This window comes from Mustela putorius, unplaced genomic scaffold, assembly GCF_011764305.1.
Source record: "Mustela putorius furo isolate JIRA1106 unplaced genomic scaffold, ASM1176430v1.1 tig00000854_pilon_pilon_pilon, whole genome shotgun sequence".
NCBI lineage: Eukaryota > Metazoa > Chordata > Mammalia > Carnivora > Mustelidae > Mustela > Mustela putorius.
In genome coordinates, this window is record NW_025421496.1 from 6052018 (window position 1) to 6078850 (window position 26833).

Consider the following 26833-nt stretch of genomic DNA (forward strand, 5'->3'; position numbering starts at 1 on the left):
AAGAGTCAGATGTTTGCCTGACTGAAGACTCAGGTTCCCCTATTTATTATTTTTTTAAATAAATGAAAAGTAAGACCCAGATATGTTAAGTCATTCATTCAAGTGTATATAGATAATGGTCAAGATTCAAATTCACATTTGTTGACCTATAGTAAATATTCTTTAAATCATACTCTCTGCCTTAACCCCTTATGACCCACCAAGTAGAGGAGGTCAGAATCTACAGACTCCGTTTTTGTGGAGGTAACACCCTACTCTCCTAATTCAGAGACCCTAAGAATGACTGACCCAACATTACCTTTTGTTCAGATATTAAGGGATAACTTCCAAAAAGGATTTAGAGACAGGAGACCTGAATTCTCATTTATTCCATTAGGAAGGTCCTGGTGTTTTTGCTGAGAATTTCAAAAACGAGCAAGGAGGTGGATGGGGGACATGGAATGTGCCTGACATTGTGAGTTGGAACTTGATATAGGTCTTCCCATGAGAAGAACACTGTACAGAGTGGTTAGTTGAATTTTAGTAGATCCTTGGGTCCTGTCCTTCACAATCACTAGTAGTTAAATCAACTTTCATGTCTGATCAGTGAGCTCCATCATATGGTGTTTCTATGGAAAAAAAATTCTGAGCTCTGAACAACAGTTTAGAGAATAAACCTTTATTATCCAGCAGCTTCTTAGATTGGGGGCTGCCTGTAGTGACACCAATTCAAAGCCATTTTATTATTTTTAAGTTTTCAATTGAAGTGTAGTTGACACAATATTATATCAGTTTCAGGTGTACAACAGTGATTCAACAATTATGTACATTACGAAGTGTCCACCACGCCAAGTATTGTCCCATCGGCCACCACACAACGTTATTCCAATATTATTAACTATATTCCCTATGCTGTACTTTCCATTCCTGTGACTTACTTATTTTATAACTGGAAGTTTGTACCTCCAAATCCCTTTCACTATAGTACCCGTCCTCCCACTCCACCCCCTGCCCTCTGGCAACCGCCAGTTTGTTATCTGTAGTTACAAATCTACTTGTTTGTTCATTTATCTTGGTTTTTTTTTTTTTTTTTTTTGGCTTCTATGTAGAAGTGAAATCATATGGTATTGGTCTTTCTTTGTCTGACTTATTTCATTCAACATCGTATGCTCTAAGTCCATCCATGTTGTCATGAATGGTAAGATTTCATTCTTTTTTTTATGGATGAGAAACATTCTATTATATGTATACCACATCTTCTTCAACCATTCATCTATCAATGGACACTTGGGCTGCTACTGTAATTTGGCTATTGTAAGGAATGCTGCTAGAAACTTAAGATGCATATATCTTTTCACATTAGTGTTTATATTTTCTTTGAGTAAAATGGATCATACCGTATTTTTATTTTTAATTTTTGACAAATCTCCATACTGTTTTCCCTAGTGGCTGTACCAATTTACATTCCTACCAAATAGTCTACAAGAGTTTCCTTTTCTCTACATCAACACCGATACTTGCCATTTCTTGTCTCTTTGGTATTAGTCATTCTGACCAGTCTAAGGTAGAAATCTCATTGTGGTTTTGATTTGCATTTCTCTGATGAGTAATGTTGAATGTCTTTTCATTGACTGTAGGTAATTTGCATGTCTTCTTAGGAAAAAAGTCTATTCCAGACTTCTTCCTACTTTGCAATCAGGTTTTTTTTTTCGTTAAGTTGTAGGAGTTCTTTATATATTTTGGATATTAACCCCTTATTGGATATCTATACCTGGGTGATCCCCAAAGGCACTACCTGTCACCAGTTATATCTCCTTATATTGATTTATTGCACAATCCATACATCCTGGGTATGCAGAGTCTTTTGCCAAAGGCAGTTTGTTAATTTCCAGATTGTTTTCCTATTGTTTCCAAGTTTAACAACCTACATTTGTCATTGCTTCTAAGAATCTGCAGCAACTATGGGACCTATAAAGATGGCTTTGAGATTTCCTTAGAATTCAGAACTCACTACTAGCTTTCCCTTGGACTGACCCCCACAGGATGAGTTCAGCAACACAGAGCAACCCCTGGGGACATCCATGGTGTCATTCCACACAGGAAGAGGAAGCTGGAAAGACTACAGTGGTTTTGGCTACCAGCATGGATTTTAATTTCAAATAATTTTGCGAGGAGGATAAATAAAAAGTTAAATGTGTAAAGGTAAAGAATGAGATAATTATGGAGGAGCCAACTGCATACAAAGGTAATATAAGGCCTTGGGGGACCATCTGTTGCCTACCCACATCCTGTCCAGTGCTTTGGCATAATTTTTTTACAACTCTGATAGAAACCACTGGGCAGTCAACTTTGAATGAATGCAATCCAGTTGGTACATTGCTTATTTAGGTTACAAAATTTTCCCTGTAATTTTTGTGTCTCCTCATTTCATAGTATGACAGCTAGTGTTTTAGGGAGGTACCTTGGAATCCATCCTTTTTTTCCACCCAGTTTATAACCCAGGAGCAAACTTGTCCCCCAGTTTCGTAATCTAGATCTTGCAAAACTGGAAGATTCACTAAGCAGCCCCAGCTGTGTGCGGCACAGTGATCGTAGGATGGTACATACAGTGAGCCCCACACATGGAAGCCTTCCAGCAGGCCCATCTAGGGTTCAAGTCAAATACAGGAGGAAGAGGCCTTAGAACAGCTGCGAGATGCACCCAGCTAGGACCAGCCATCCTTCGCGTACATTATCAGGAAGAATGTGTTGATGAATTTCTTTTGTAAGACTATTTTTTTAAAAGAAATTTTAAGTTTACAGCGAAATAGAGGGGAAGGCACAGAGATTTCCTGTGGACTTTGCTCCTACCATGTGCATAGGGTCCCCTGTTATCAACACTCACTAGCATGGTACTTTTTTTTTCTTACCCAAAGATAAACCTATATAGACATATCATTTTCACCCAAAGTCTCTAGTTTACCCTAGGGTTCTCTCTTGCTGTTGTACATCCTATGGGTTTGGACCAATGTATAAGAATACATATCCATCATGAGACTGTCATACAGAGTCTATTCACTGCCTTAAAATCCTCTGTGCTTTGTCTCTTCATCTCTCTCTGCCCATCACCCCTGGCGACCATCCACTGGCCTTCTACTGTTTCCACCATAGTTTTGCCTTTTCCAAAATCTCACACAGTTGGAATCCTATAATCTATAGACTTTTCACATTGGCTTCCTTCACACAGTAATATGCATTTATGCTTCCTCTGTGTCTTGTTGTGGCTTGATTGCTCTCCCTTTTTGGCCCTGAATAGTAGTATTTCATGTTCTGGATGTGCTGATGAACTTTTGAGATTGGTAATCTTCAGAACCATCATCCTTAATCCACTGAGGAAATCCTCAAACCCAATTAAAGATATTTATAGGTTTTCAGACTGTGCTTACAAGATCACTAATAATTTCTACTATCCCTGCCCAAAAAAAAAAAAATTTCTTTTTTTTCCTTAAAAAGCTAGTGTTCTGTTTTGGTTGGCTGAGGTTGAGACATTAAATAATCTAATGATGGTTGCCTGGTCTTGATGAAAATCCCAAGGGCTCTAGCCCACTGCAATGCCCTAGGACATTGGAATCAGGGTTGTCAGATTTCGCACATCAGAATATAGGGTTTTATCTGGCAATCCTAGTTAGAATAAAGGCCCACACATCTAGTAATGGCAGTCTCGGAAAATCTAATGGAAAGCCAGCACCATATTTACTATGATACAGCCAGGGATAATGCCAACTTTCAACCACACTCCCACTGTACCCCCAATTCAATGTATCCCCTCATTTGCTTATTCTTTTTTTTTTTTAAAGATTTTTTCTTTATTTATCTGACAGAGATCACACATAGGCAGAGAGGCAAGCAGAGAGAGAGAGGAGGAAGCAGGCTCCCCGCAGAGCAGAGAACCCGATGCGGGGCTCGATCCCAGGACCCTGGGATCATGACCTGAGCCGAAGGCAGAGGCCTAACCCACTGAGCCACCCAGGCGCCCCTCATTTGCTTATTCTAATTAGAAGTTTTGAGCAGTGACTATAGGTGTCTCCGGAATGAAAATAAGAGAATACAAATGAATGGTGACTTAATGCAAGTGTATTCAGAAGGCCAGTTCTTTCAAAGATGGGAGTCAGTTGCAGATAGGGGAAGGTGGGAGCTACAGCATGGCAGAGTTTTCATGGACTTGCCTCCAGGACTGCCTGGGAGTGGTATGAGGGGCAGAGGAGGGCATTCTGGGGCTCTTGAGATTCTGCCTGGGCTCCCCACTCCAATCTGAGCAGCTCTGCTCGGGTCCATTTGCATCATAGGATCCAGCCTAAGATTTCTTCTGAAGAAGATGGTCTCCCGCCAAAATACCATCTGAAACCATTATTCTAAATTAGACTGTGTTGGCCAGTATGGTAGCCACTAACCCCTTGCGCTACTGAGCCCTACTGAGCCCTGGAAATGTGGCTAGGACAACTTGAGCTTTGCTATAAGTGCAAAATAAACATCAGATTGTGGAGACTTCGCAGGTAAAATTCTCAATTTTTACATCAATTACACGTTGAAATGATTATATTTTGGATATGTTAACTACATATATTATTAAAATTAATTTTACCCATTTATTTTTATTGTTTAAAATGTGAGCACTGAAACATTTGAAAATGTGCGTATGGGACACCTGGGTGTCTCAGCTGGTTAGGTGTCTGCCTTCAGCTCAGGTCATGATCCCAGAGTCCTGGGATCGAGTCCCACATTGGGCTCCTTGCTCAGCGGGGAGCCTGCTTCTCCCTCTGCCTACTCTCCCTGTTCTGCCTGATGCTCTCTGTGCTTCTGCTCTCTCTCTGACAAATAAATCAATAAAATCTTTAAAAAAAAATAAAAAATGTGTGTATGGCTTGCATTACATTTTATTTGGATAGTGCTGATACACCGCGTTGTGAGTTACTTAAAAGAAATTCTAGGCCTGGTATGGATAGCATGTGACCAGTTCCAGGCTAGTTTAGATCGTCCACCAGTCTAAGCACTTTGTAGCTAAGATTAATTTTTATGTCACTGATAGTCACTCCAAGATAACAAAAATTATTGCATATTCCAAGTTGTTGTTATTGTTGTCATCCTTCTTGGTATTAAGACTTATTTGGGGGGGGGGATGTATGGTTGCAAGCAGCCCAAAGAAAGCGGTGGGGTGGAGGGCTGTGACATTGACCCCCCAGGAAACACGCAGGTGGCAGCCCACAGCCAGACAGGTGGCTCGGAGCTGCAGCTATCAGCCACGCCCCATGGGCGGTGCCGGGCTCGGCCTAGCAGCCCTGCGATTGGCTCGACCGCCTGCCCACGACGCTTCCGCTGAGCGCCGCTTCCGCCGAGTGCTGCTTCCGCTCTGCCACCTTAATTTCTCTCGTAGCTTTTTCGGCTCCTCGGCTTGTAGCTTCTCGAGCTTTTTCTGATTCGGGCGGTGTTCGTGGCCGCTCTGTTTTTGTTCCCTCTTGGGAAGCGTCTCCTCTCTCTTTTTTTCTCTCTCCCCTATTTATTCTTTGTCTTTTCCTTGGCTCCGTGCCTCTCCTCAGCCTCTTTCCCTTGGCGCTTTTATCGTCTTTGCTCCTCCAGCTCCTAAAGTTTCTGCGCCTCGAGCTGCTGTTTCTTCGGCGAGGCGTCACTCAGGTGTTCGGAATCCAGAGGAACCTTCCGGAGCAGGCGGTGGTCTGGCGCTGCTTGCCTTTCCACGGGAGGTTCAGGCGGCCCAGGGCTTGGATGAAGCCCACAGGCGTACTCGCGGCATGCGCCTTGGCCTGGAAGTTCAGGTGTCCCCGAAGTTGAAGGTGTGGAAGTTCCGGCCTGTCATCTCTTCCTCTTGTGGGTCCAGCACGGGGATGTCCGTGTTCCCCTATCTCCCCACCTTCTCAAGCACCTTGACCATGACCTGCTCTCTGGGCCAACTCTTGCGCATTTTGCAGGGCGGCCCCTCCCGGTGACTCGTGCCCGGCCTCTCTTCCGGCCGCATTTCATTCTCTAACTTTGTGTCATGGGAGAAAGAATCCCCTGGCATGTGGGGAAATTGGTTTTGAACTTGGCGGCGTGCACCTTGCGGACTTGAGGGAAGCTGCCAAGCTTAATGACCTTGCCATGGAGGCAGGCCAGGAAAGACGTGAGCCGATTTTCGCCTAATTTGCCCTCCAAGCAGATGAGGTCCATGGTGTCCTTGAAAATCGCAGAGTGGAGAACTGGAGATTGTGCACCATGGCCTTAAGTCTTTCCAGCCCCTGCCTGCTGGAGATGGACTTCCCCTGCTGCTTCAGCCTTGGAGGGCCATTCTGATGGTCACCTTCATGGTGGGCTGGAAATAGAGGCCTACAGAGGACAGAGCTCCTCTGTGTCATATGTGTCATGGACTGTTCTAGAGGTGGCCTTAGCCCAGCAAGCTTGGTCTCCCTGCCCGGCACCATCACCGTTTGCTTGAAGTGCCCTTGGAGCCACTGGCCGCTGTCACTGCCCATCTCTATGACTGTGCTGAGTGCTGGAGATACAGAGGTAAGTGAGATGTGGGGGTGGGTTGTTCAGTCGGTTAAGTGGCTGCTCAGGTCATGATCTCAGAGTCCTGGGATCGAGCCCCTTGCAAGACTCCCTGCTCAGCGGGGAGTCTGCTTGTCCCTCTCCTTCTGCCCCTGCTTCTGCTTTCTATCTCTCTCTCTGTCTAACAAGTAAATAAATTGATTAAAGACAAAAACAAACAAAAAGCAAAGGCAAATGAGATGTATTAATCTTTGCCTTTGAGGATCTCAGCTTAAAGAGACAGAGAAAAAGAATAAATAACATAAAATATGCCCTCTGGGCTCCAGGGCACGAACCCTTGTCTGGGCCATACTGCAGGAGAAACATTGGTTGGATAACTAAGCAGATGGATGAATGGAGAGTACTAAAGGAACACAATATAGGGATTAAGGAAGGCTTTGTGGAGGAAATATCGACTGTAATGGGTTAGAAAGAGGTAGCCAGGCACAGCAGGCTAGGGAAAGTATTGAGGAAAGAGAAAGGGCAAGGTTGGTTCAGGTTTACAGAAACTGACTACATCTGGATTTAGAGGGTGGTGGAGGAGGTGGTGAGGGGTGAGGTCAGGCCCAAGACGACGAACCTCATTTTCAGAGTTAACTAAGTTAAGATTCTATTCTTGAATCCATGGAGAGTCATTTTTTAAAAAGATGTTATCATTTATTTGAGAGAGAGACATACAATGCGAGCGAACATGGGGGAGGAGCAGCGGGAGAGAGATAAGGAGACTCTTTGCTGAGTGCAGAGCCTGATGCAGGGCGTGATCCCAGGACCCTGAGATCAGGACCTGAGCCAAAACCAAGAATTGGACACTAACTGAGCCACGCAGGCACTGCCGAGGGAGAGTCAGTTTTTTTTTTTTTTTTTAAGATTTTATTTATTTATTTGACAGAGAGAAATCACAATTAGATGGAGAGGCAGGCAGAGAGAGAGAGAGAGAGGGAAGCAGGCTCCTCGCTGAGCAGAGAGCCCGAGTGGGACTCGATCCCAGGACCCTGAGATCATGACCTGAGCCGAAGGCAGCGGCTTAACCCACTGAGCCACCCAGGCGCCCCGGGAGAGTCAGTTTTAAGCAGAGAAGTATCATTATGGTATTTGTCACATAGAAAGATCAATCTGAGAACATAATGGAGGTCCGGTTGGTAAACAATGGCTAATACTGGAAGCAAGAAGGCCAGTTAGAGATTGGTGAATAACTTGTTAGGGGAGATACGAGTCTGAACTAAGGCATTGATACTACAAAGCGGAGAGAGGGAGAGGGAGTTAAGAGATAGGCGTGGATGGACAGGAGTTGAGGACAAACCGAATGTAAGGGTTGAGACAGGGGGATTAGAGGGTAATCGGACCAGGTTACTGCCTCAGGCAACTGGGTAGATAGTGGAACCATTCATCAAGATGGGGAGCATGAGCGAAGGTGGTCTACGGATGGGGTGAGGGGGCTGGAGAAAACTGCATTTACATTTCAAGTTTGAAATGTGGAGCAGTTCATTAGCAAGCAACTGGTTGTATGGAACTAGATTCAGGAAAACCATTTGGGAAGGAGAAGTAGATTTGGGGGGCATTAAGGCATAGTGATAATGGAAGCCACCTTCAGTCTGGAGAAGACTATATTCCTATGTACTTGGGAAGCACCTGGGGAGAAGTTATTATAAAATAAAATATCATCAAGATAGTACTTAGGAAGGTCAGTTTTGTGGGTAGACAGCAAGGGTGGCTGACGGTCTTCTCCCAGGGTGGGGAAGGAGCTGAATTTCTCATCTTCATTCTTGATGTTTCTATGGGGTCAACTAACTGCTCCAAGATGAATCATTTTGGAAGGGAAAGGAAGCAAGAGTAGAAGCAGACCGTAACAGGCTGGCATTTGCTTGTTTCATCTAACAGTACTAAGTACCAAAAACCAAAACAAACACTCTAACTATACCCGACCCCTAGGCATTTGTATAGCAGAAGGATAGTTTAGGGCATGGTGCTCTTCCAAGAATCTGATTGTCCATTAGTAACACACCTACATCAAAAAAATCACATGTGAATTCAGCTTCTGGCCTAACCCGTACACTCCACGGACTGAAATAGTAGAATAAATATAAACAGAACCAAAAATAAACAAACAAACAAACAAATAAATAAAATGTTATATGGGTTCAAAAATAAGATGAAATCACTTTGGACCAGAAAAGGAATATAAATACATAATAGTTGTCTGACAGATGCCACCCATCTGCTTTGCTCTGAGACTAGATGGAGGGGATGGTGTCTGTGAGTTTAACTTTTCTATCATAATAGCAACTAAAAAGTGCTTCCTGTTAGATGTGGGCTAAAATCCAAGCTGAGATCTTAAAACAAGAGTGAGAGGGGGACACTGCCCCTGAAGACCTCACCTCCAGCCCAGGAACTCCCCAGGGCTGCCAGCTGGGTTGCTGATGGGATCTGCACTGTCCTCAGCATCCCCTTCAGGAAGGCTGGGATGTCCTATCTCTGGACTCAGTTTCAGGGTGGGGGGCAGGGGCCGAGTTAACCAAAAAACTACTAGGCTGAGAGGAGTAGGGATAAAGGGGGTGGGTGAAGGATGAAATTTCCCATTCAAAAGGATCTCAAGACCAGATATCCAAAATATATGGAGAAAATGAACATTAAGATGACAAACACAATCAACAATTAGAACATGAGTTTACTTAAAATAATACCAATTTTATAGAGAATTTTGACAAAGTTTTAAAAATCAGTATATTAAAGATAGCAAAACAGTAAAAAGACATAATATCGATAAAGAAAGGATAAATTAGGAAACACAAACCTGAAGATATGAAACAAAAAGAGATGGGTATAGGGGCACCTGGGTGGCTTAGTCATTAAACGTCTGCTTTCGGCTCAGGTCATGATCCTAGGGTCCTGGGGTCCAGCCCTGCCTCAGGTTTCCTGCTCAGAAGGAAGCCTGCTTCTCCCTCTCCCACTCCCCCTGCTTGTGTGTTCCCTCTTTCGCTATCTTTCTTTCTCTGTCAAATAATAAATAAAAAATCTTAAAAAAAAAAAGAGATGGGTATAAAGGAGAAATATTTTTAAAAATTTAAAGTAAGGTATTTAAATTTAAAAAACCCTAAAATAATAGATGAGCTGAACTTCAAACTAAATACAGAGAACAAATTGGAGGGGTGGCATGAAGTACTGAGGAATTAACCTAGTATAAACCACAGAGAGTCAAAGAAATAAAAATATGAAATATTAGGTGGGAAACATAGAGATCAGGAAAGTTTGAGTGACATTAAATAAGGAATTCCCAAGAAGGAGATCAGAGGAAAGGGTGGAGACACAACATTTGGATCTCTAAGAATATCAAATTTTCCAATTTGCAAAAAGACTGCAGGATGTGTTTGTTTTGTGTTCTTTCAGCAAACAGTAAATGAGCGTTTACTATGTGTTAACAGTCTAGACTAGAACAGAGTATACAAAATAAATGTGGCATAGTCCCAGCCCTGAGGGTCACACAATTAATAGGAGAGATGGACATGATTAAAATTAATGTAAAAAGAGCTGTGATAAAACAGTCTGTTACAGAATCAAGAGTAAGGAAGAGCATTTCTGAGAGGATTAAGAAAAGCAAAAGGAAAAGCTTCCCAGAGTAGATGACGCCCCAACTGGGTGTTCTAAGTTGAGCATTCCCTACAGCGTTGTTCTCCAGGAAGAGGAAGCATGTAGACAAAAGGTGCAGAGGCATGAAAGTATGATGTGTTTGGTGGCCCTGAGTGGCTCTAGGTTCAGTAATACATGGAAGGAGAGGCAAAGTCCTAAGCTAAAATGACTGGCTGGGGAAAAACTTGAATCACCTTTTAAAAATTAAAAAAAAAAAAATTGGATTTATTGAAGGACAACAAGTAAATGTATAGATTGCTGAATAGACCATGCTCATAAATGTGATGACTCAGGAGCATAATGATGGATTCCCCTCCCCCCAAATAAATTCATTGTAAAGCCAATTAATATCCAAGGGATTTTTTTTAATAAAATGTGACTGAGTATAAAATTTATATAGAAAAGGGGCTGGAAATAGCCAAGATAATTCTGTAAAGGATAGCGGAAATACACTGGGCCAACTACCAATATTAACCTAATAGGTTTTAACAATTAAAACATTGTAAGAGGTATTTCTTCAATGTTGAGAATAATACAGCCTGATTATCTTTCCACGCCCAGCAGACGGGAATTTTCAGTCAGTCTGGAATTACTGTGCAGGGTGACCTGGGGAAGGGGGTGGCAAAACCAGAGGCCAGGTCACATGCTGGTACTTCAGAAAGTTGGCTGAGAGTCGCTGAGAATGGAAATGAGGAGAGTAAAAATGAAACAGAGATCGGAGTACATAAGTGCTTTGGAGAGAAAATCAGCAGACCTTGAAGTTTACCTTGTTTGGGAAGCAGGTGGGTCAGCAGGAGGCAAGGGAAGGATGTCGTTAAGGTATTGGTTGGACATTGGGTCCATTAACAGCAAGAGTGACTACTAGAGGAGGCCTAGATTGTGTTTACTCTGGGACACATTGGTTCTAGGGTTCTCTGGGACAGAGAAGTCTCAGGGATGTGAGAACGGAGCTTGGGCTAGCTGGAGACAGACATCTTAAGCAGTTGTTGAAATAATAAAAATAAAACTCCCTAGGCAGATTCCAAATTCAACAAGCAGAGGAGGACAGAGCGGGGGTGGGGGGGCGGAATCCGCTCCTGGGGGAGACGATGCCTGTATCTGGACCTGGAAGGATGGGAGGGTCGGAAGAGACGGCAGGACGGCGCTCTCCGGGCCATGAGAAGAGAGGGGCCAGGCCCAGAGGAATCTCCATCTTCCCAACCACACCCATGCAAAATGACAGACACACCCTCACCTTTGCATTTGTCGCAGGTCGGGTGGCATCTCTCACACGTCCACGTCCGTGTGTTTTGCTCCCCATAGTAATGCTCAGGGCAGGTGCGAAGACACTCTCCCTTGGAGCGGAGCAGGAAGAAAAATGTGTCGCAAGACAGGCAGTCGGTGGGCCGCGGGCCCCCACACGTCCTGCAGCTCTTGCTGCACCGCTCACACCGCCGCGTGGAGATTTCTGCGTAATACCTGCAACCAAGCGGGCACACGGAACACTCAATACTAAGCTTTGCTCTTAACCTGGGCGTGGTAGAAACAGCCGGGTTAGTCACACAGTGTTCATTTCCGAGTTGTGTGACTTAAGACTACTTGTTAACGTTCCTCAGTGGACAGGTTACTGTAGGCACACTTCATTTTGTCATGCTTTGCGGGTGCTTTGGGGCAAGTCTTTGGGCGCTGTTTTTTCCAATACCAATTGCTCACTTCCTGTCTCTGTTCCATTTTGGTAATTCTTGCAACATTTCCAACTTTTTCATTATTACTATATTTCTTATGGTCATCCATGATCAGTGGTTGCCGAAAGCTCAGGCGACGGTTAGCCTTATTTCACAATCAAGTGTTTTTTAGTTTAGGTATGTCGATCGCTCTTTTAGACATAATGCTATTGCACACTTAATGGACTACAGTAGTGCGTAAGCCTAACTTTTACATATGTGCCCCAGGAATCCGAGAACTTCATTTGACTTGCTCTCTTGCAATATTCATGTTATTGCAGGGGTCTAGAAGTGAACTGTGGGATCTCCAAGGTGTGCCTGTAATGAGACTAATAAATCTGATGACTCAGTTTTCTTATCTTTAAATGGGGTACAACAGTATAAGTCAGTTTTCTTATCTTTAAATGGGGCACTACCGTCCCTCCCCTGCTGTTTGTATTAAATTCGGTAACACACACACACAACAACTTATCTTAGTTCTTTTGAACTGTAATGATTTTTCACTACTTTTGCCTTCTCTATAACCATATGCTTCTCCACCCGAAAATTCAAGCTTCAAGTTTTGTTGAATGGAATCAGGGTAGGGAAGATGTTTTCAGTGTACCTCTGAGTGATTCTTCTGGTTTCATAATTTAAAAAAATATCTCCTATCTTTAGGGACGCATAGGTGGCTCAGTCAGCTAAGTGTCTGCCTTCGGCTCAGGTCATGATCCCAGGATCCTGGGATCGTGCCCCTCATCGGGCTCTCTGCTCAGCCGGGGGTCTGCTTCCCCTTCTCCCCTTGCTTATGCACATGCTCTCTCTCTCTCTCTCTTTGACAAATAAATAAGTAAAATCTTTTTTTAAAAATCTATCTTAAAATAGAAAATGACGTGAGTGATGCTAGTATTTACATCATAATAGATGTAACCTCTGAAAAAAATTTTTGGAGGCTAAATATAGCCATAATCACTGTTCATTAACTTTTTACTAAGTACATGGTAGTTCTCTCGGGACTTCATAGGCGTTATTTCACCTTATTGAACCTAAAAGTAAGATGCTAGAGCCCGCATTCTGGAACAAACTGCATGGGGTCAAAGCCAAGCAATTCCACTCGAGCTGTGCAACCTTGGGCAAGTCCCACACCATCTCTGTCTCAGGTCTGTAATATGGGGACAATGTTAGTAGCTAAAATTAAACAAGTTATTGTCGAGAAAATTGTTAGGATAGTGCCTGGCACATCATGAATCACACATATTTGTGATAATTATGAATCGTATGATTACATCTCAAAACAAACCTTATGATTTAGATATTATCATCTCTATTTTATGTAAGTAGAAACAGGCTCAGAGAATTCAGACAATTGGCTTAATGTCAGACTGCTCGTGAAGTGGGCTCATGTGATTTGAACCTACCTGTTCACCACTCTAACAAAGCAGGGCTAAGTAAATAAAAAAATTTCGAGAAAGATAGAAGAGAGAAAAGAAACCATTGACAAAGGTGAACTTCTAGACATCCTCCGACCCTTCTTTGTATCTCTGGACATGGGCACATTTAAGCTATTCTAGAAGCTTCAGTGGTTTGCCCTTGGCTTCTCTGACCTGAGACTCTTTGCCACCTTGGGTTCCCTAAAGTTTATTTCAGTTCCACACAAGTCGTTGGAAACTAAATCCAGGGCAAGGTAGCGCGAGTCCGCCTCTCTCTTGCCACCTGTCCCTGACCCGAGTGAGGACATTTGTATCTCTGTGGCCCAGCCTGTGGCAGATCAGGCCTTGTTTTACCTTCTGCCATCAGGTGAAGAAAATTATAGCCGAGCCTGGTGAGCCTGGGTGAGACCGGGTCAGGAAGGGAGGATGAAGAAAGCATCAGCCGGGAACGGAAGAGCCGATAAAGGCACAGAAGACGGGAAGAGAAAGCCACGCTTTTCCACACAGACAGTACAGGGACTTGGTCAGAAGCTCTGACGTCTTGTCTTGGCCCCACTGTGTATTAGTAGCCTTGTGACACTCAGCAAGTCACTTAACATCTTTGAGCCTCTATTTTCTCATCTGTAAAATGGGAAGAATAAGCCAATCTCTGAGTATTGTTGGAGACCCGGATCATAATATAAAAATTTATTCTGAGTAGAAATACTTTGTAAACTTCAAAGCAGCATATATATTCTTTACTACTATTACAAATGTTGATAGGTTGTTTCTAAGATGAAACACACCGGGGCGCCTGGGTGGCTTAACGTGCCTGCTTTCGTCTTGGGTCATAATCCCAGCATCCTGGGATCGAGCCCCATGAGGGGGGCTCCCTGCTCAGCAGGGTGTCTGCTTCTCCCTCTGCCCCTCCCTCCCACTTGTCTGTGCTCTCTCTCTCTCTCAAAAGTAATAAATACAATATTTAAAAAAAAACAAACCTGTTCTGAGGTTAAACACACAAAAAATCATGTGTGTGGGTAAAGGGTTCAGAGGATCATATACCTGCCTTTCCAAGGCAAAGAGATTTAATATGAGGTTGAGGCAATGTGCGTGGAACACTGATTTTGTACAAGGAACCATTTCTGTTAAATATTTCCACTTATACCTCATTAATATCCCATTCATTCCTCATTAGAGAAATTTATGGCAACTCGTGCCTCTCTTCCCAGTGGGTAACTTCACATACTTCACAACAGAACAATTATCTTCTTAATTTGATGGTCTACAACTATTTAGATGACAGGATTATACCCTTTTGTGCATAAAAATGTTTAATGACTTGATTTGAGGGAGATGGAGATTCCTTTCATTGGATCCAGATTTTTTCAGGCACTTTCTGTAATGAAGAGGAAAGGCCAAGCCAGGTGGCCCTCTCTCTGCTCTTGTCGGGTACAGCCTTTTGTTCATGGATCCGTACGGCTGGTGTTTTTGAGGGCTGAGGTGTGTGACTTTGTGCTGAGTATTGTAGTAATATGTGCAAAAATAAGAGATTTTTTTCCCCATGTTTGTAATTTTCTTGGTAAGAAATATATAGGAAGAATAAATTCTTTTTTTTTTTTTTTTAAGATTTATTTATTTGAGAGACAGAGAGAGAGAGAGCACATGCATGAGTAGGGGTGGAGGGGCAGAGGGAGAGGGAGAAGCAGGCTTCCCACTGAGCAGGGAGCCTGATGCGGGGCTCAATCCCAGGACCCCAGGATCATGACCCGAACCGAAGGCAGACGCTTAACTGACTGAGCCGCCCAGACGCCCCAGGAAGGATCAATTCTTGAAGGTCAAAATCTTTGTATTTTACATCCAAGGTGTTCTTCATCAAACATGTGTGGAATGAATGAGTGAATGGATGAGGGCAGGGCTCAGCACACAGTGCAGGCAGGAATTGCAGTAGAGCTGAAGGAGAGAAGCGTGAGGTCTCATCTGGGCAGAAGCATTGGGGAAAGTCCAAGGGGATAGCCTTTCAGTTTGGGTCTGGAAACCCTCAGTGCCTTAGGTGACTGACTGGGAAGGAAGAATTAGCAATGGGCCTGTAATCTACATCTTTCTCTGCACTGGAGATTCCTAGGGGCAGAAAAAGGAGGACTCCCGTCAAATCCTCTTTCAAATATGCTGGAATCAGACCTTCTGATAAATACACTTAAAGTTTCTCCTAGCAAAAAAATTACAGAGTTCTTATTTGTGACGTGCTTTTAGGAGGATACATCTATGTGTCTGGGTTGCTTAGGGCACCTAAACCTGTACGTTGTAGATTTATGGGGGTGTGGGAGGTTGGAGCATTGGTGGCGTGTAAGTGGGAATATTTAATTGAAATTTTTCCCTTTGTAAAACTGATGTTCTGCATACCTGGCTTAGATCTCACCTAAATCTGATCAGAACAAATCCTAATGCAGAAGCAGAAGAACCTATATTTATGGTTTCAGACTTCTCTAAGGGAAGAATGCTTTGCCTCTGCCTTTACCTTCAAATTAGTAACGAAGTGTGACCCGTGATTCTAACTTGATGATCGACCCTTCATGTTACCTCACTGGGTCACTCTGCCTCTCCCATGTCCTCGTCCATTACTATGAACTAGCTGAAATATTTTTTTTAAGATATTTATTTATTTAAGTAATCTCTGCACCCAACATGAGGCTCAAACTCATGAACCTAAGATCAGGAGTCACGTGCTGTATGGACCGAGCCAGCCAGGTGCCCCTAGCTGAAAGCCTTTAGAGATCAATAGATCTTGGGTGGACTCTCATCTTTATTTCTTCCTAGCACTGAGACGTCAACCCGGTGTTATATGACTTAGCTTCCTCATCTGCAAAATGGGTTTGCCGGTAGTGCTGCCCGGAGTAGTTTTGGGGTTCAACAAGGGAAGCATGCGTTGAGCGTCTTACCCTTCCCTGCACTGCAGCAGGCACTCCTTTTCCAGCTGGAACGAGCCTGGGTGGCAGGAGAGGCACTGTGTGCTGTGTCTCCCTTCACATGTCCTACAAGAGCTGTGGCAGGGGATACATCGGTGGCTGTCCTCATCAGCGTAGTAGCCCTCGGGACAGTCCTGCACACAGGTCGTGTCTGCCAAGGAAGGAAAAGAGTCTGTTTTGGTATCAGGTATGACACATGTCTGCAAAACCTCCTCTGTGCTCGCCATGGTTCACCATGGCGGGAGGGGAGGGTGCAGGAGGAGTGAGACAATGTCCTTGAGAGTGTCTTGCTTCTCAGGTTTCCTGGGTTAGGGAGACAGATGCTAACTCTTTCTAGGTCATCAATACATTCATCTCTTCCTTCCCTCTCTCCCACACCCCTCCACTGCTCCTTCTTCTAGCTGAGTGAACTTCGTTTCGTTTTCTTTCTTGCATACGTGTGTCAGCCCAGTCACCTGGAAACCTGAGGGCATTGATTCACATCAGTGATAACCTTCCAGTATGATCTGCTGGAGGTAGTTAACCTCAGACCACACCAGATTTCAGGTGTGCAAAACCCAGGGGAAATTTTGATGAGGGGCTGCTTATCTGCATGATTGTAAAGTGTCTTTCCACACACTGCTTGTTACTCGCAATGGAAAACAGTAACTAAGCAGCAGAGACCCTGGCCAGCACTCTGAACAGGTGACCACAGCTTCACGGGTGAGGGGCAGGTGACATCCTGGATCTCCACGGGGACATGACATCACCTGTGGAGTATTCTGGCTGAGAAAGCATCATCTCCATCTAGTCATAGGAAACCTCACACAGACTCCCATAGAGGGATAGGGGCCGTATTCTTCTAAAATGTCAATATTCTAGGGATTCCTGGGTGGCTCAGTAGGTTGGGCCTCTGCCTTTAGCTCAGGGTCCTGGGATCGAGCCCTACATCGGGCTCTCTGCTCAGCAGAGAACCTGCTTCCCCCCTCTCTCTGCCTGCCTCTCTGCCTACTTGTGATCTCTGTCTGTCAAATAAATAAATAAAATCTTCAAAAAATAATAAATCATCAGTATTCTATAGAAAAAAATGTCTGTGGAAATGATTCAGATTAAAGGGGACTACAGAGACCCGGGAACCGAAAGCAATACCTGATTGGAGACAGGATCCTGTTCTCAGGGGAAATTGCCAAAATTATAAAACAGGTGATATAGTGAAGTACTGATGTTAAATTCACTTGCATCGACAGCCATACCATTGCTATGTCAAAAAGCATCCCTAGTTGAGGAAATACATATTAAAGTGTTTATGTGAAAGGAGCCACGCTCTGTATATCACATCCACAGATGGCCAGGAAGAAATTCATTATGGATGATGTAGGCACGCATGTTGAAAGAGATGAGAGCGAGCTCACAAATGATGAAGCAAACGGGGTGTCTGATTAGCAGTGGGCGTGGCGGGTGAAGGGCACATGCGTGACGTTCTTTGTACTTTTGTCTTTTCTGTAGTTTTGAGAATTTTCCAAATAGGAAGTGAAAAATTAGAAAGACACCAAACATCTACTAGGTGCCAGGTGATATGGAAGGTAGTTTCCCAGATGCAGGGGAGGAGAGAGCCCCCCTCAGAGGACACGTGACTCACTGAGAAGAAGATGGTCCCTCAGGCAGGCGTGACACTGGTCCTCGGCAGGCCCCGTGCAGCGGAAGCACTTGGCATGGCAGGGCTTGCATCCCAGAGCCTCTACGTCCCAGTACTCAGAGGGAGCGCATTCCTTGTGAGGCACACAGTCCCCGTGGTGGTTGACCAGAAGACCTTCCTGACAGGTCACACAGGTCCCGGGGGATGAGCAGGTCTGGCAGGACTTGTGACAATCTGTGGGCACAAGACCAAGGGGGAGAGGATGAGGGTGTCCCTGGAAGGCGTGTTCACACTTCTTCCTCCTTCCTTTCAGAGATTTCCAGGACTCTGGACTAGGGCATGGGGCACCACCAAGTTGGGTAGAGCCCTTGGACTCTGGATAGAGCATTCTTGTCAAATGAGAAGAAAAATGGCTGTTTCATCTCTGTAGTATCTAGAGAACCCCTTCTTGCCAAATCCAGAAATATTAGACTCAGTGTAGTTACCAGAACTGCAACAGAATAATAAGCAGTTCTGTAGGGTGTGGCCACACTCCGGTCTGTGGCCTGCTCACCCCAAAACTCTAACTGCCGTCCTCCATTAATCCTCCCAGAACACCCTGCGCTTATCACGAGCAACAGTTGTTGAGATGTATCGTAATAACCTGTGGATCAAAAAAAGGCCTCTTGTATTCCACTGAGAGGACTTGGCTTATAACAGGAACTCAGTAACTTTTTGTTAGATAAAATCAAAACGGTTCATTCCTACCTCGGGGTTTTAGCCATTGCTCTTCCCTCTGCCTAGAGTATCTGTGTGGTTCTCCTCGATACATGTGTGGATTATATTTTCAATGATGTCTTCAGGCTGCCTTTGCTCTAATTTCAACTCCATCCTGCCCAACTTACTCTTCCCCTGCCCTGACTTTTCCTTTTGACTTCCTTTTTTAGGGTCTTCCATGTGCTCACAGCACATGGGAGGCCCCCAATGAGTATTTACTGAATAGAATAGACACCTAGAGCAGGACATTGAGGCTGAATGTACCAAATCACTTGGCTGGAAATGGACAGGGTTAGGAGTTGAACTGGGGAGCCTAATCAGAGCTCCTGCTATTTCTGCCCCAGTGCCTTGGGATAGGTGTGGGATTCTTAGAGGTGCCTCTGCTGTCTCATAGAGGATAATTTGGGGGATCCAAATGGATCACAAGTCCTGTGGTTCTTAGAGGAGATCCTTCTTACTTCTGGATGCTTCTCCACATCTACCTAAATCTTAAGTTTTCAGGTCAGGTCCTTTATTTCTTCTCTCTGGAAAGCCCAGTGGTGACCCTATTTCTTCTAGTACCAGCTTCCCTCAGCCTGACTTTGGACTGGTGAAAATAGTCATTGCCTTGCAGGAAGAGCCTTCAAGTTAGTTCCCAACAGTTGAGTTGGTCTGAGGGGAGCCCAGACATCCATATATATATGAAATAGAAAATATTTATTTTTATATATAATTAATATATACTTAAATATAATTTATACTTATATTCATATTACATATTATATATAATTTAAATATAAAAATAAAATTTTATTATATTAAAATATATAAATATATTTTACTATATAATATATAAATATATAAAATATATTTTACTTTATATATAATATATAACATATATAAATATATTATATATAACAAAATATATAATAACCATATTATTAAATATAACTAATATATTTATTATATAATACTTATATAAATATATATGATATATATAGGATATATATATATGTGTGTGTGTGTGTATTTTTTTTTTTAAGCTCCCCAGGTAATTCTAATGGGCAACCAGGGATGGGAACCAAGGGCCTTTCTCAATGAGAAAATTAAGTCAGGTAAGTCAAGTAAATGAGGCCCACAAAGTTCTCTGTATGGCACATCACCAGTATTATTGAACACCAGAGAAAGGCCATAAACTGAGCCTCAGTTCCTGTCCAGGTACAGGCACGATGGCATGGCAGCCTTTGGCTGAGTTGCTGAACTTCTCAAGGAAACTGGCCCCAAGCTCTCTCCCACCCTGTCTTCTACCATGTTCTAGTCCATGGTCTTTCCTGGGGGGGGCACGGACACTAAAGGGTGCCTTACATCAAACCCACAACGAGGTGGATCCAGATCCTAGGGCTGGAGCAGAAAGCTATCAGACAGAAGTCGGCTCTATCCCCACGTCCTGTGACAGGGAAATCTTTCTTCTGAGTGCGTTCTAGAACATGGCTGCCCCGGGTTTCTCCTGCCCCTGGCGCTCACCTTCAAGCTCCCACTGCTGTTGGGACCACCTCTGCAGAGCTGCCTAACAGTGCCTGCTTGGTGGCGACATGGGCCAAGTTAGCCCTGGCTGCCTAGCGGGAGCCGAATCGCTGGGACTCTGGAGAGGTTAGCCCAGGGCGATTCATTTAATGGAGAATTCTAATGATAGACCATTTATTTTTCCTGCTCTGCGGCCAACCGTTGATACGTAGGGAAAACATAAGGAGGCATCAACGAGAGCAGATCCTGCCTTGAACGGGTTGGGGTTGATGCGCTGAGTGTGGCGGGTGTCCCAGGGCAGGACCTGCTGAAGCAGGTGAGGAGCCAAGGAGGGTCACCGCAGGGAGCAAACTGATGAGGGACCCAAGAGGCACCGAGAACACTCCCCCCCCCGCCCCCCAAGGCACAGCTTTCCCTATGCTGCTGTTGCCCCTTAGCAGCTTCAAGGTTTAAGAAAAATAACCAGGGGCGCCTGGGTGGCTCAGTGGGTTAAAGCCTCCACCTTCAGCTCAGGTCATGATCCTAGGGTCCTGGGATGGAGCTCCGCATCGGGCTCTTAGCTGAGCAGGGAGCCTGCTTACCCCTCTCTCTCTGCCTCCCTCTCTGCCTACTTGTGATCTCTGTCTGTCAAATAAATAAAATCTTTAAAGAAAAAAAACCAAGACACTTCCATTGTGGGTGACTTGTGAAGGCTCGTGTCTGCTGTGAAGCTTCACACGGGAGTTCTTTTTGATCAGCGGATCAGAGCCTGTGTTGGGAGGAGGGTCAGCCTGACATGTTCTCAAGAAAAGTTACCTGGTCAAAGCTGATGAATGATTCATTTAAAATTAATAATGAATTAGAGCATATTCAAAAGTCTGCTTTCTTGAGCCGGAGGGACACGAGTGGGATGACAGCTCCGGGGCTGGAACCCCGCAGACCCCAACACGTGCTTTGTCTCAGCAGACACCCCTGTGGTGGCAGGTGCCCTGGGGATGCCTGGTCAGACTCGTGCAAGCCTTTACCTCGGCAGTCCTTGGTCTCTTTCTCATAGTAGGTTCCCACTGGACACTCATCCAAACACCGCCCATCGTAGAGAACCAGGGATGTCTCGGCACAGAGGTCACAGTCATCCGCCGAGGGGCCACTACACTCCAGACAGTCTTCGTGGCAGGGGATGCACTCGCGTGTGTCCTTGTAGAAGCCGCGGGGACAGGACTGATGACACATATCCTGGTACAGGAAGGACTCAGGCATACACTCTGCGGGGAGTAGGAAGCAGCAAGTTACCCCCCCAGGCACAGGAAAGAGGAATTCCTTCCTTCTGGAGTGGACTAGCCTGTCCAGACCCCACTGGCTCCTACTAGAGTGTTCTGTGTCCCATGTGTGTGCCCTGTGCCAAGCCTCACGTCTCTAAGCTTTGGGAGAGAAGACCATATACGGTGGCCTGGTGTTGGGTTTACAGCCCGAAATGATCTGCCCCTTAGAGGTGTAAAAAAATTGCAGTGATGGGGTAGACCAGCTATGGAAGAGCTGCTGGAGGTTTTGGTGAAAGCCTGAAACGCAGGCTGTATTCAGTGCAAAAGCAGTTTAAACATTCTTGCATTAGTTACGTTTTCATTCCCTGGTAGGGTAGACCAGTGACATACACATAATTACTGAGTGGGAGGAATGCATTGTGGGTTTCTTTCATTTGTCTTCATTCTCTTATTTGGGGGGGGGGGCAAGAAAACGCTTTGGGTCACACCAAGAGAATCCCTTCAGTGGAACAGCATCATTCCATGGGTCTTACTCTGGAGAGGAGTTTAGCCCATCTTGGAGATAATTCTCGAGAAAGAACTCCTAGCCAGAGTACTCTCCTGAGTCTGACTGTCTTCGCCTGAACGTCTCTTTCGTATCTTTTATAACAGTTGCATTTGTTTAGCTCATTTCTCTAGCTCCCTCTGTTTCCCGAATATCAGCCTCCCTATGAGATTTTGTGCTCAAAGAGGCAGGAACTACAGGTTCTTGTCTGGATTTCCAGCAGCTGAGATGACCCCTAAGTGCTCAGGACCCTTGTGTGGGAGAAATCCCACAGAAGCAGGTCTTTCGTTTGTCTTTGCTTGAAGCATCTGTAATGGCGAGGCTTTAATCTCAGCCTTGATTTCCTCAGTGATGGGCAGGGAGGTGGATCTATTTCAGTAAATGTAAGGAGACTGGTTCCCTCCATTTTGCATGGACACCTCCCCCTCCACCCCCATAGTCGGTCCCCAGGAGCGGTGGCTTGGGAGAGCCACACTCTCCCCTGGGATGCTCCCACATACCTTTGCACGTCTTCTCATGGATGCAGTCCTGACACATCTCAGGGCAAGCCTTGCACACCCCCTCCACGGCCACGTGCCTCTCGGGGCAGGCTTCCCGGCATGCTCCCTGGTGCAGGGTGAGGCTTCCTTGGCAAGAGTGGCAGTTGGTGGCATTTCCTTCACAGGTTCTGCAAGGAGTGCTGCAGGGCTTACATGTGCTGTCTGCTGCGTAGAAGCCCCTGTGGGGAAGACAGAGCACAACTGGAGACGCTTTCCAGCTGGGGAAATGAGTCATGCCTGGTGGCAGAGGGCTTGGGACTGAAGACGCTGGGAGGGTGGCTGCCACTGTGGGGCAGAACCAGGCCGTCAGATTTACGGAGGAAGGAGGTGTCAGAAGTCACATCTGGGAAGAGAAAGATGAATAGGATAGGTATTGTCCTTGTGAACGTGGTTGGTTTGAAAGCCACTTTTTTTTTTTAAAGATTTTATTTATTTATTTGACAGAGATCACAAGTAGGCAGAGAGGCAGGCAGAGAGAGAGGGGGGAAGCAGAGAGCCCAATGCGGGGCTCCATCCCAGAACCCTGGGATCACGACCCGAGCTGAAGGCAGAGGCTTTAACCCACTGAACCACCCAGGCACCCGAAAGCCACTTTTGTTAATGTGTGCATAGTTCAGCCACCTTCTGGTTTCCCTATTTTGTCTCCCAATTTTTATTTTTATTTATTTATTTATTTTTTAGATATTTTATTTGTTTATTTGACAGAGAGAGCACAAGCAGGCAGAGAGGCAGGGAGAGAGAGAGAGGGAAGCAGGCTCCTTGCTGAACAGAGAGCCCGATGCAGGGCTTGATTCCAGGACCTGAATTTAGTTTTTGATATAAAATGTTCATTTAGAATTAAGTTAAAAAGTTACTTTTAAAAAGCTCAGAAGGTTTGTGCTCGCTTCGGCAGCACATATACTAAAAAGCTCAGAAGGTTTAATACCTATAAAATTAGAACCACTTTTGTTTTCGGCTGCTCTCAGCCAGTCTCCAGTGGCTTCTTCCAAACACACATGTAGAATGTTTGAACACAGTGTCAAACATATTTACAGCACAAACATATCCTACAAATATACAGGAAGATATATTTCTATGACTGACTTTCTTCCAGGTGGAGTCTGGTGTCTGTATATATTGGACCTCCTGGTGATTACATTATCATGCCATAGATTAATACTGACTGGTGAACACAGGACATATGAAAACCTCAAACTTTTCAAATAGATTTGGAAGATGAGGAAAATATAGACAGTTCCTTGGAAGAAAATAGCTGGAGGAAAGAGCTGGAACGTGCAGAAGCAGGAAAATCACAAACCAGTGTAGAGGATATGGACTTCGATGTCCTAGGTATCTATTACAGTTGTTTTCTACAGTTTTCATTCTGTTTTGTCAACTGTTGCCATAATAGTGCAAAACACCCCCAAACACATCACCCGTGTGTCTGTGGGAGGGCAGATCTAGGCTGACCTTGTGCTCAAAGAGGCATATGTCATTGTAGGGGAAGCACATCTGCTTCTCAGTACGTGTACTACTCAGGCATGTACTCTGGGGGACAGAGGCTGTGCCCCGAGGTACACCCAAAATTCTGGTCTTCCTGTCCCTTTATCTTCCCTGGCACAGGGATCTCCTGGGGCACATTCTTTTCTTAGCTATGACAGAGAACAAGAGGGCAAGTTCATCCAAGCAAACAGGTTGTAAAGCTCTGCTTCCCTTCCGCTAACAACCCGTTGGCTAAAGCAAATGAACTTGCCCGAAGTCAAGATCAAGGCAGTCCATTCAATGTCTGTGGAAGTTGCTGCAGAGTGACAAGTAGAGGCCATAGGTCCATGGAAGGGTGAAGAATTGTAGCAAATAACTCATCTACTAGAGTCCTTTTTGAATCAGTGCCCATGAGGCATCCTATACGGTCTCTTTACCTGACGTTTTAATGAACTCATTCACATCTGTTTCCTCATTCCTTCAGCCCTTCTTGTATTTATTCAGGAAACAAAAATGTACTGAGTGTATCAGGAAGAAATAGGACGGGGGTGAATCAAGTTTATCTATCTTATGTAGTTTTACAGAAGAAAAATCGAAGAAGCAGTTCAGTAGAAGAGAGGGAACCAAATTGTATCCAGATGAAAGCTAATACCAGACTCCCTTATACAGTAGGATCTTAGCTTTCTGGGACCACATGGAGAACCTTCAGTTGATTATAACTAAGCTTCTACTGTCAATTCTTACATCTAGCAGATGCGAACTATTTATCTGCAGAACAGAATTGAATACGCTTGACTTCTCCACTAGCCTGGAGGCTTCTTGAGTACCCTGACTGGTGTTTGCACCTACAGGATCTGCCTCAGTAGCGGATCCAGAAACTAATGATCTACTTCTATCATAGGTCTTGTAACTCTAGCGTCAAGTTCCTTTAAACAGTGGGAAATTTCTAATTCGTCCAAATAGATTCTGTTGGTCACTCCTCCAGACTCCTTCCTCGCCTCCCTCTTTCCAGTCCTCCGGGCTGTCAGTGTTTGATTTTATTTGGGTGTTCGGGGTGATCTTGTGTAGCCGAAACTGATCCTTCTATTTCCATCCTTCTGGTCAGAGATCATTTTTGGAGCGTGGAAGGGATGCATTCTGGCTAATGAGATGTGAAGGGAAGTCGGTTTTCTTTCCTTTGGAAAAGAGATGGAGGCGGGGAAACGTGCCCTTTTCTGTCTCTGGTTGTTGCTGTGTAGGGTGGTGAGGTTTGGACACGGGGCAGACAGCGTGGCTCAGGGGCTCAGGGGATGGCAAGCTGAAGAAGATACAAGAACAAAATGGAAAGATTGTGGGTCTTTAACAAAGTGTTGGTCGCTGAGGTAACCAGTGCTGGATTTTAAGCTTTTTGGTTCATGCAATGAAAAACCCCACACTGTCTCAGTCATTCTACTTAGAATTTATGTTGCTCGTCACCAGAAGTTCCCAGATGCAGTTTTCCAGGTGCCGTTTCCACTTCCTTTTTACATCCTGGAGGTGGAACCATTGAGGGGGAGAGAAAAGGAATTATGAACCAACCAAAGGATTGAGGAAACCATGAGGAATCCATAAATAATTTAGCAGGTCTGATTCTGTATTTATTATTTATACCTCACACCTCACCTACTGCAAATGTTTAAGAAGAGATTCCTGTATTTGCAGCCCTAACTTTGGTCATGGAAGAAAGACAACTCCTTGATCACAGCCACAAGGTGGAAGAAATGCGTATTTTCACAAAAGTCAAAAACACATACATATCACAGTCCTGAGGGAGAAGTGTGCACGCTTTGGCTGCTATGGCCAATAGTGATGTCATCCAGAGTCCCAGGGGGACACGTCCCTAGGCTCTGTCACCGGGGATGGGGAGGCGTTCCTGGTCCAAGAAGGAATTGCCCTCTAAATGCCGTAGGGGAATGAACCAGAGCCGGACGAGAAAGGCAGAGGGACACTTACTCAGGGCACCTGGTGTAGCACCTGCCTTTGTGGAGGACGAGAGGAAAGTCTGGTGATGTCTGGCACTTTCTGCAGAGATCGGCTCCAGAGCAGGAGACACAGTCCTCTGTACAGTTCTCGCAGCTTCCACTCCTCGCCGAGGGCCACGTGCCTTCGGGACAGGAGGAGACACAGGCCTGGGCCAGCAGATATGTGCCTAGAAACCCAGGGAAGGAGGCAGAGTGGACAGAAGGTCATCCTGTGTCTGGTCCAAGGGCATTTGTGTCTGCACAAAGGACGGATGACCCACAGCAGCCCAAACTCCTTTTTGGAGCCTCTGCAAAGACCCAAGGATGCTCACTATTTATTTCTGACAATTGCAAGTACTTACTAGTGATTTTTGGTCTCCCACATTCAGTTTGATCGCCAGAAAGGAAATCAACAACAGAAGTTTTGCCTGTTTCTTTCTTTCTGTTTTTAGCATTTATTTGAGAGAGAGAGCGCGCACAATGGGGGTGGGGAGGAGCAGAGGGAGAGGGAGAGGCAGGCTCCCTGCTGAGCAGGGACCCCGATGTGGGACTCGATCCCAGGACCCCAGATCATGACCTGAGTTGAAGACAGATACTTATCTGACTGAGCCACCCAGGTGCCCTCTTGCCCTGTTTCTTTTACTCTCCTACTGATACTGGTGCAGATCTCGAGGGGGCTTCCTTCTGTCCAGTTGGTCTGTTAACACCTTTGTCCACATGTAAGGCACATGTGCAGCCCTCTAGAGTCTATTTTTCTGCTTCTGGAAGCCTCTCCTGCTAGGCCGCTAACCCAGTGGCAACTCTTCCATCCAGCACCACCTGGCATGGACGGTCTGTCTACTTATTTTTAATTGAAAAAAATCAGATATCATCATTATTGAAGAAAACTTTTGTAAAAATCACCCTTCATTCCCAAATCCCAAGAAAATTCCTTCAGTTTTTGGTTGTAAACGTTTATATTTCATAGGAGTAGAGTCAGGGCACAC

At 44.9% G+C, this 26833-nt stretch overlaps 1 protein-coding gene across 1 annotated transcript in view; it reads right to left on the reverse strand.

Annotated features, from left to right (window-relative positions):
* The window catches only part of PCSK5 (proprotein convertase subtilisin/kexin type 5), a 450143-nt gene that overhangs the window by 10239 nt on the left and 413071 nt on the right, over positions 1-26833 (reverse strand). Inside the window, 6 exon segments of the mRNA XM_045085372.1 lie at positions 11393-11616; positions 16186-16363; positions 17831-18061; positions 21091-21327; positions 22369-22586; positions 25840-26035. Of these exon segments, the coding sequence (XP_044941307.1) occupies positions 11393-11616; positions 16186-16363; positions 17831-18061; positions 21091-21327; positions 22369-22586; positions 25840-26035 (1284 nt within the window).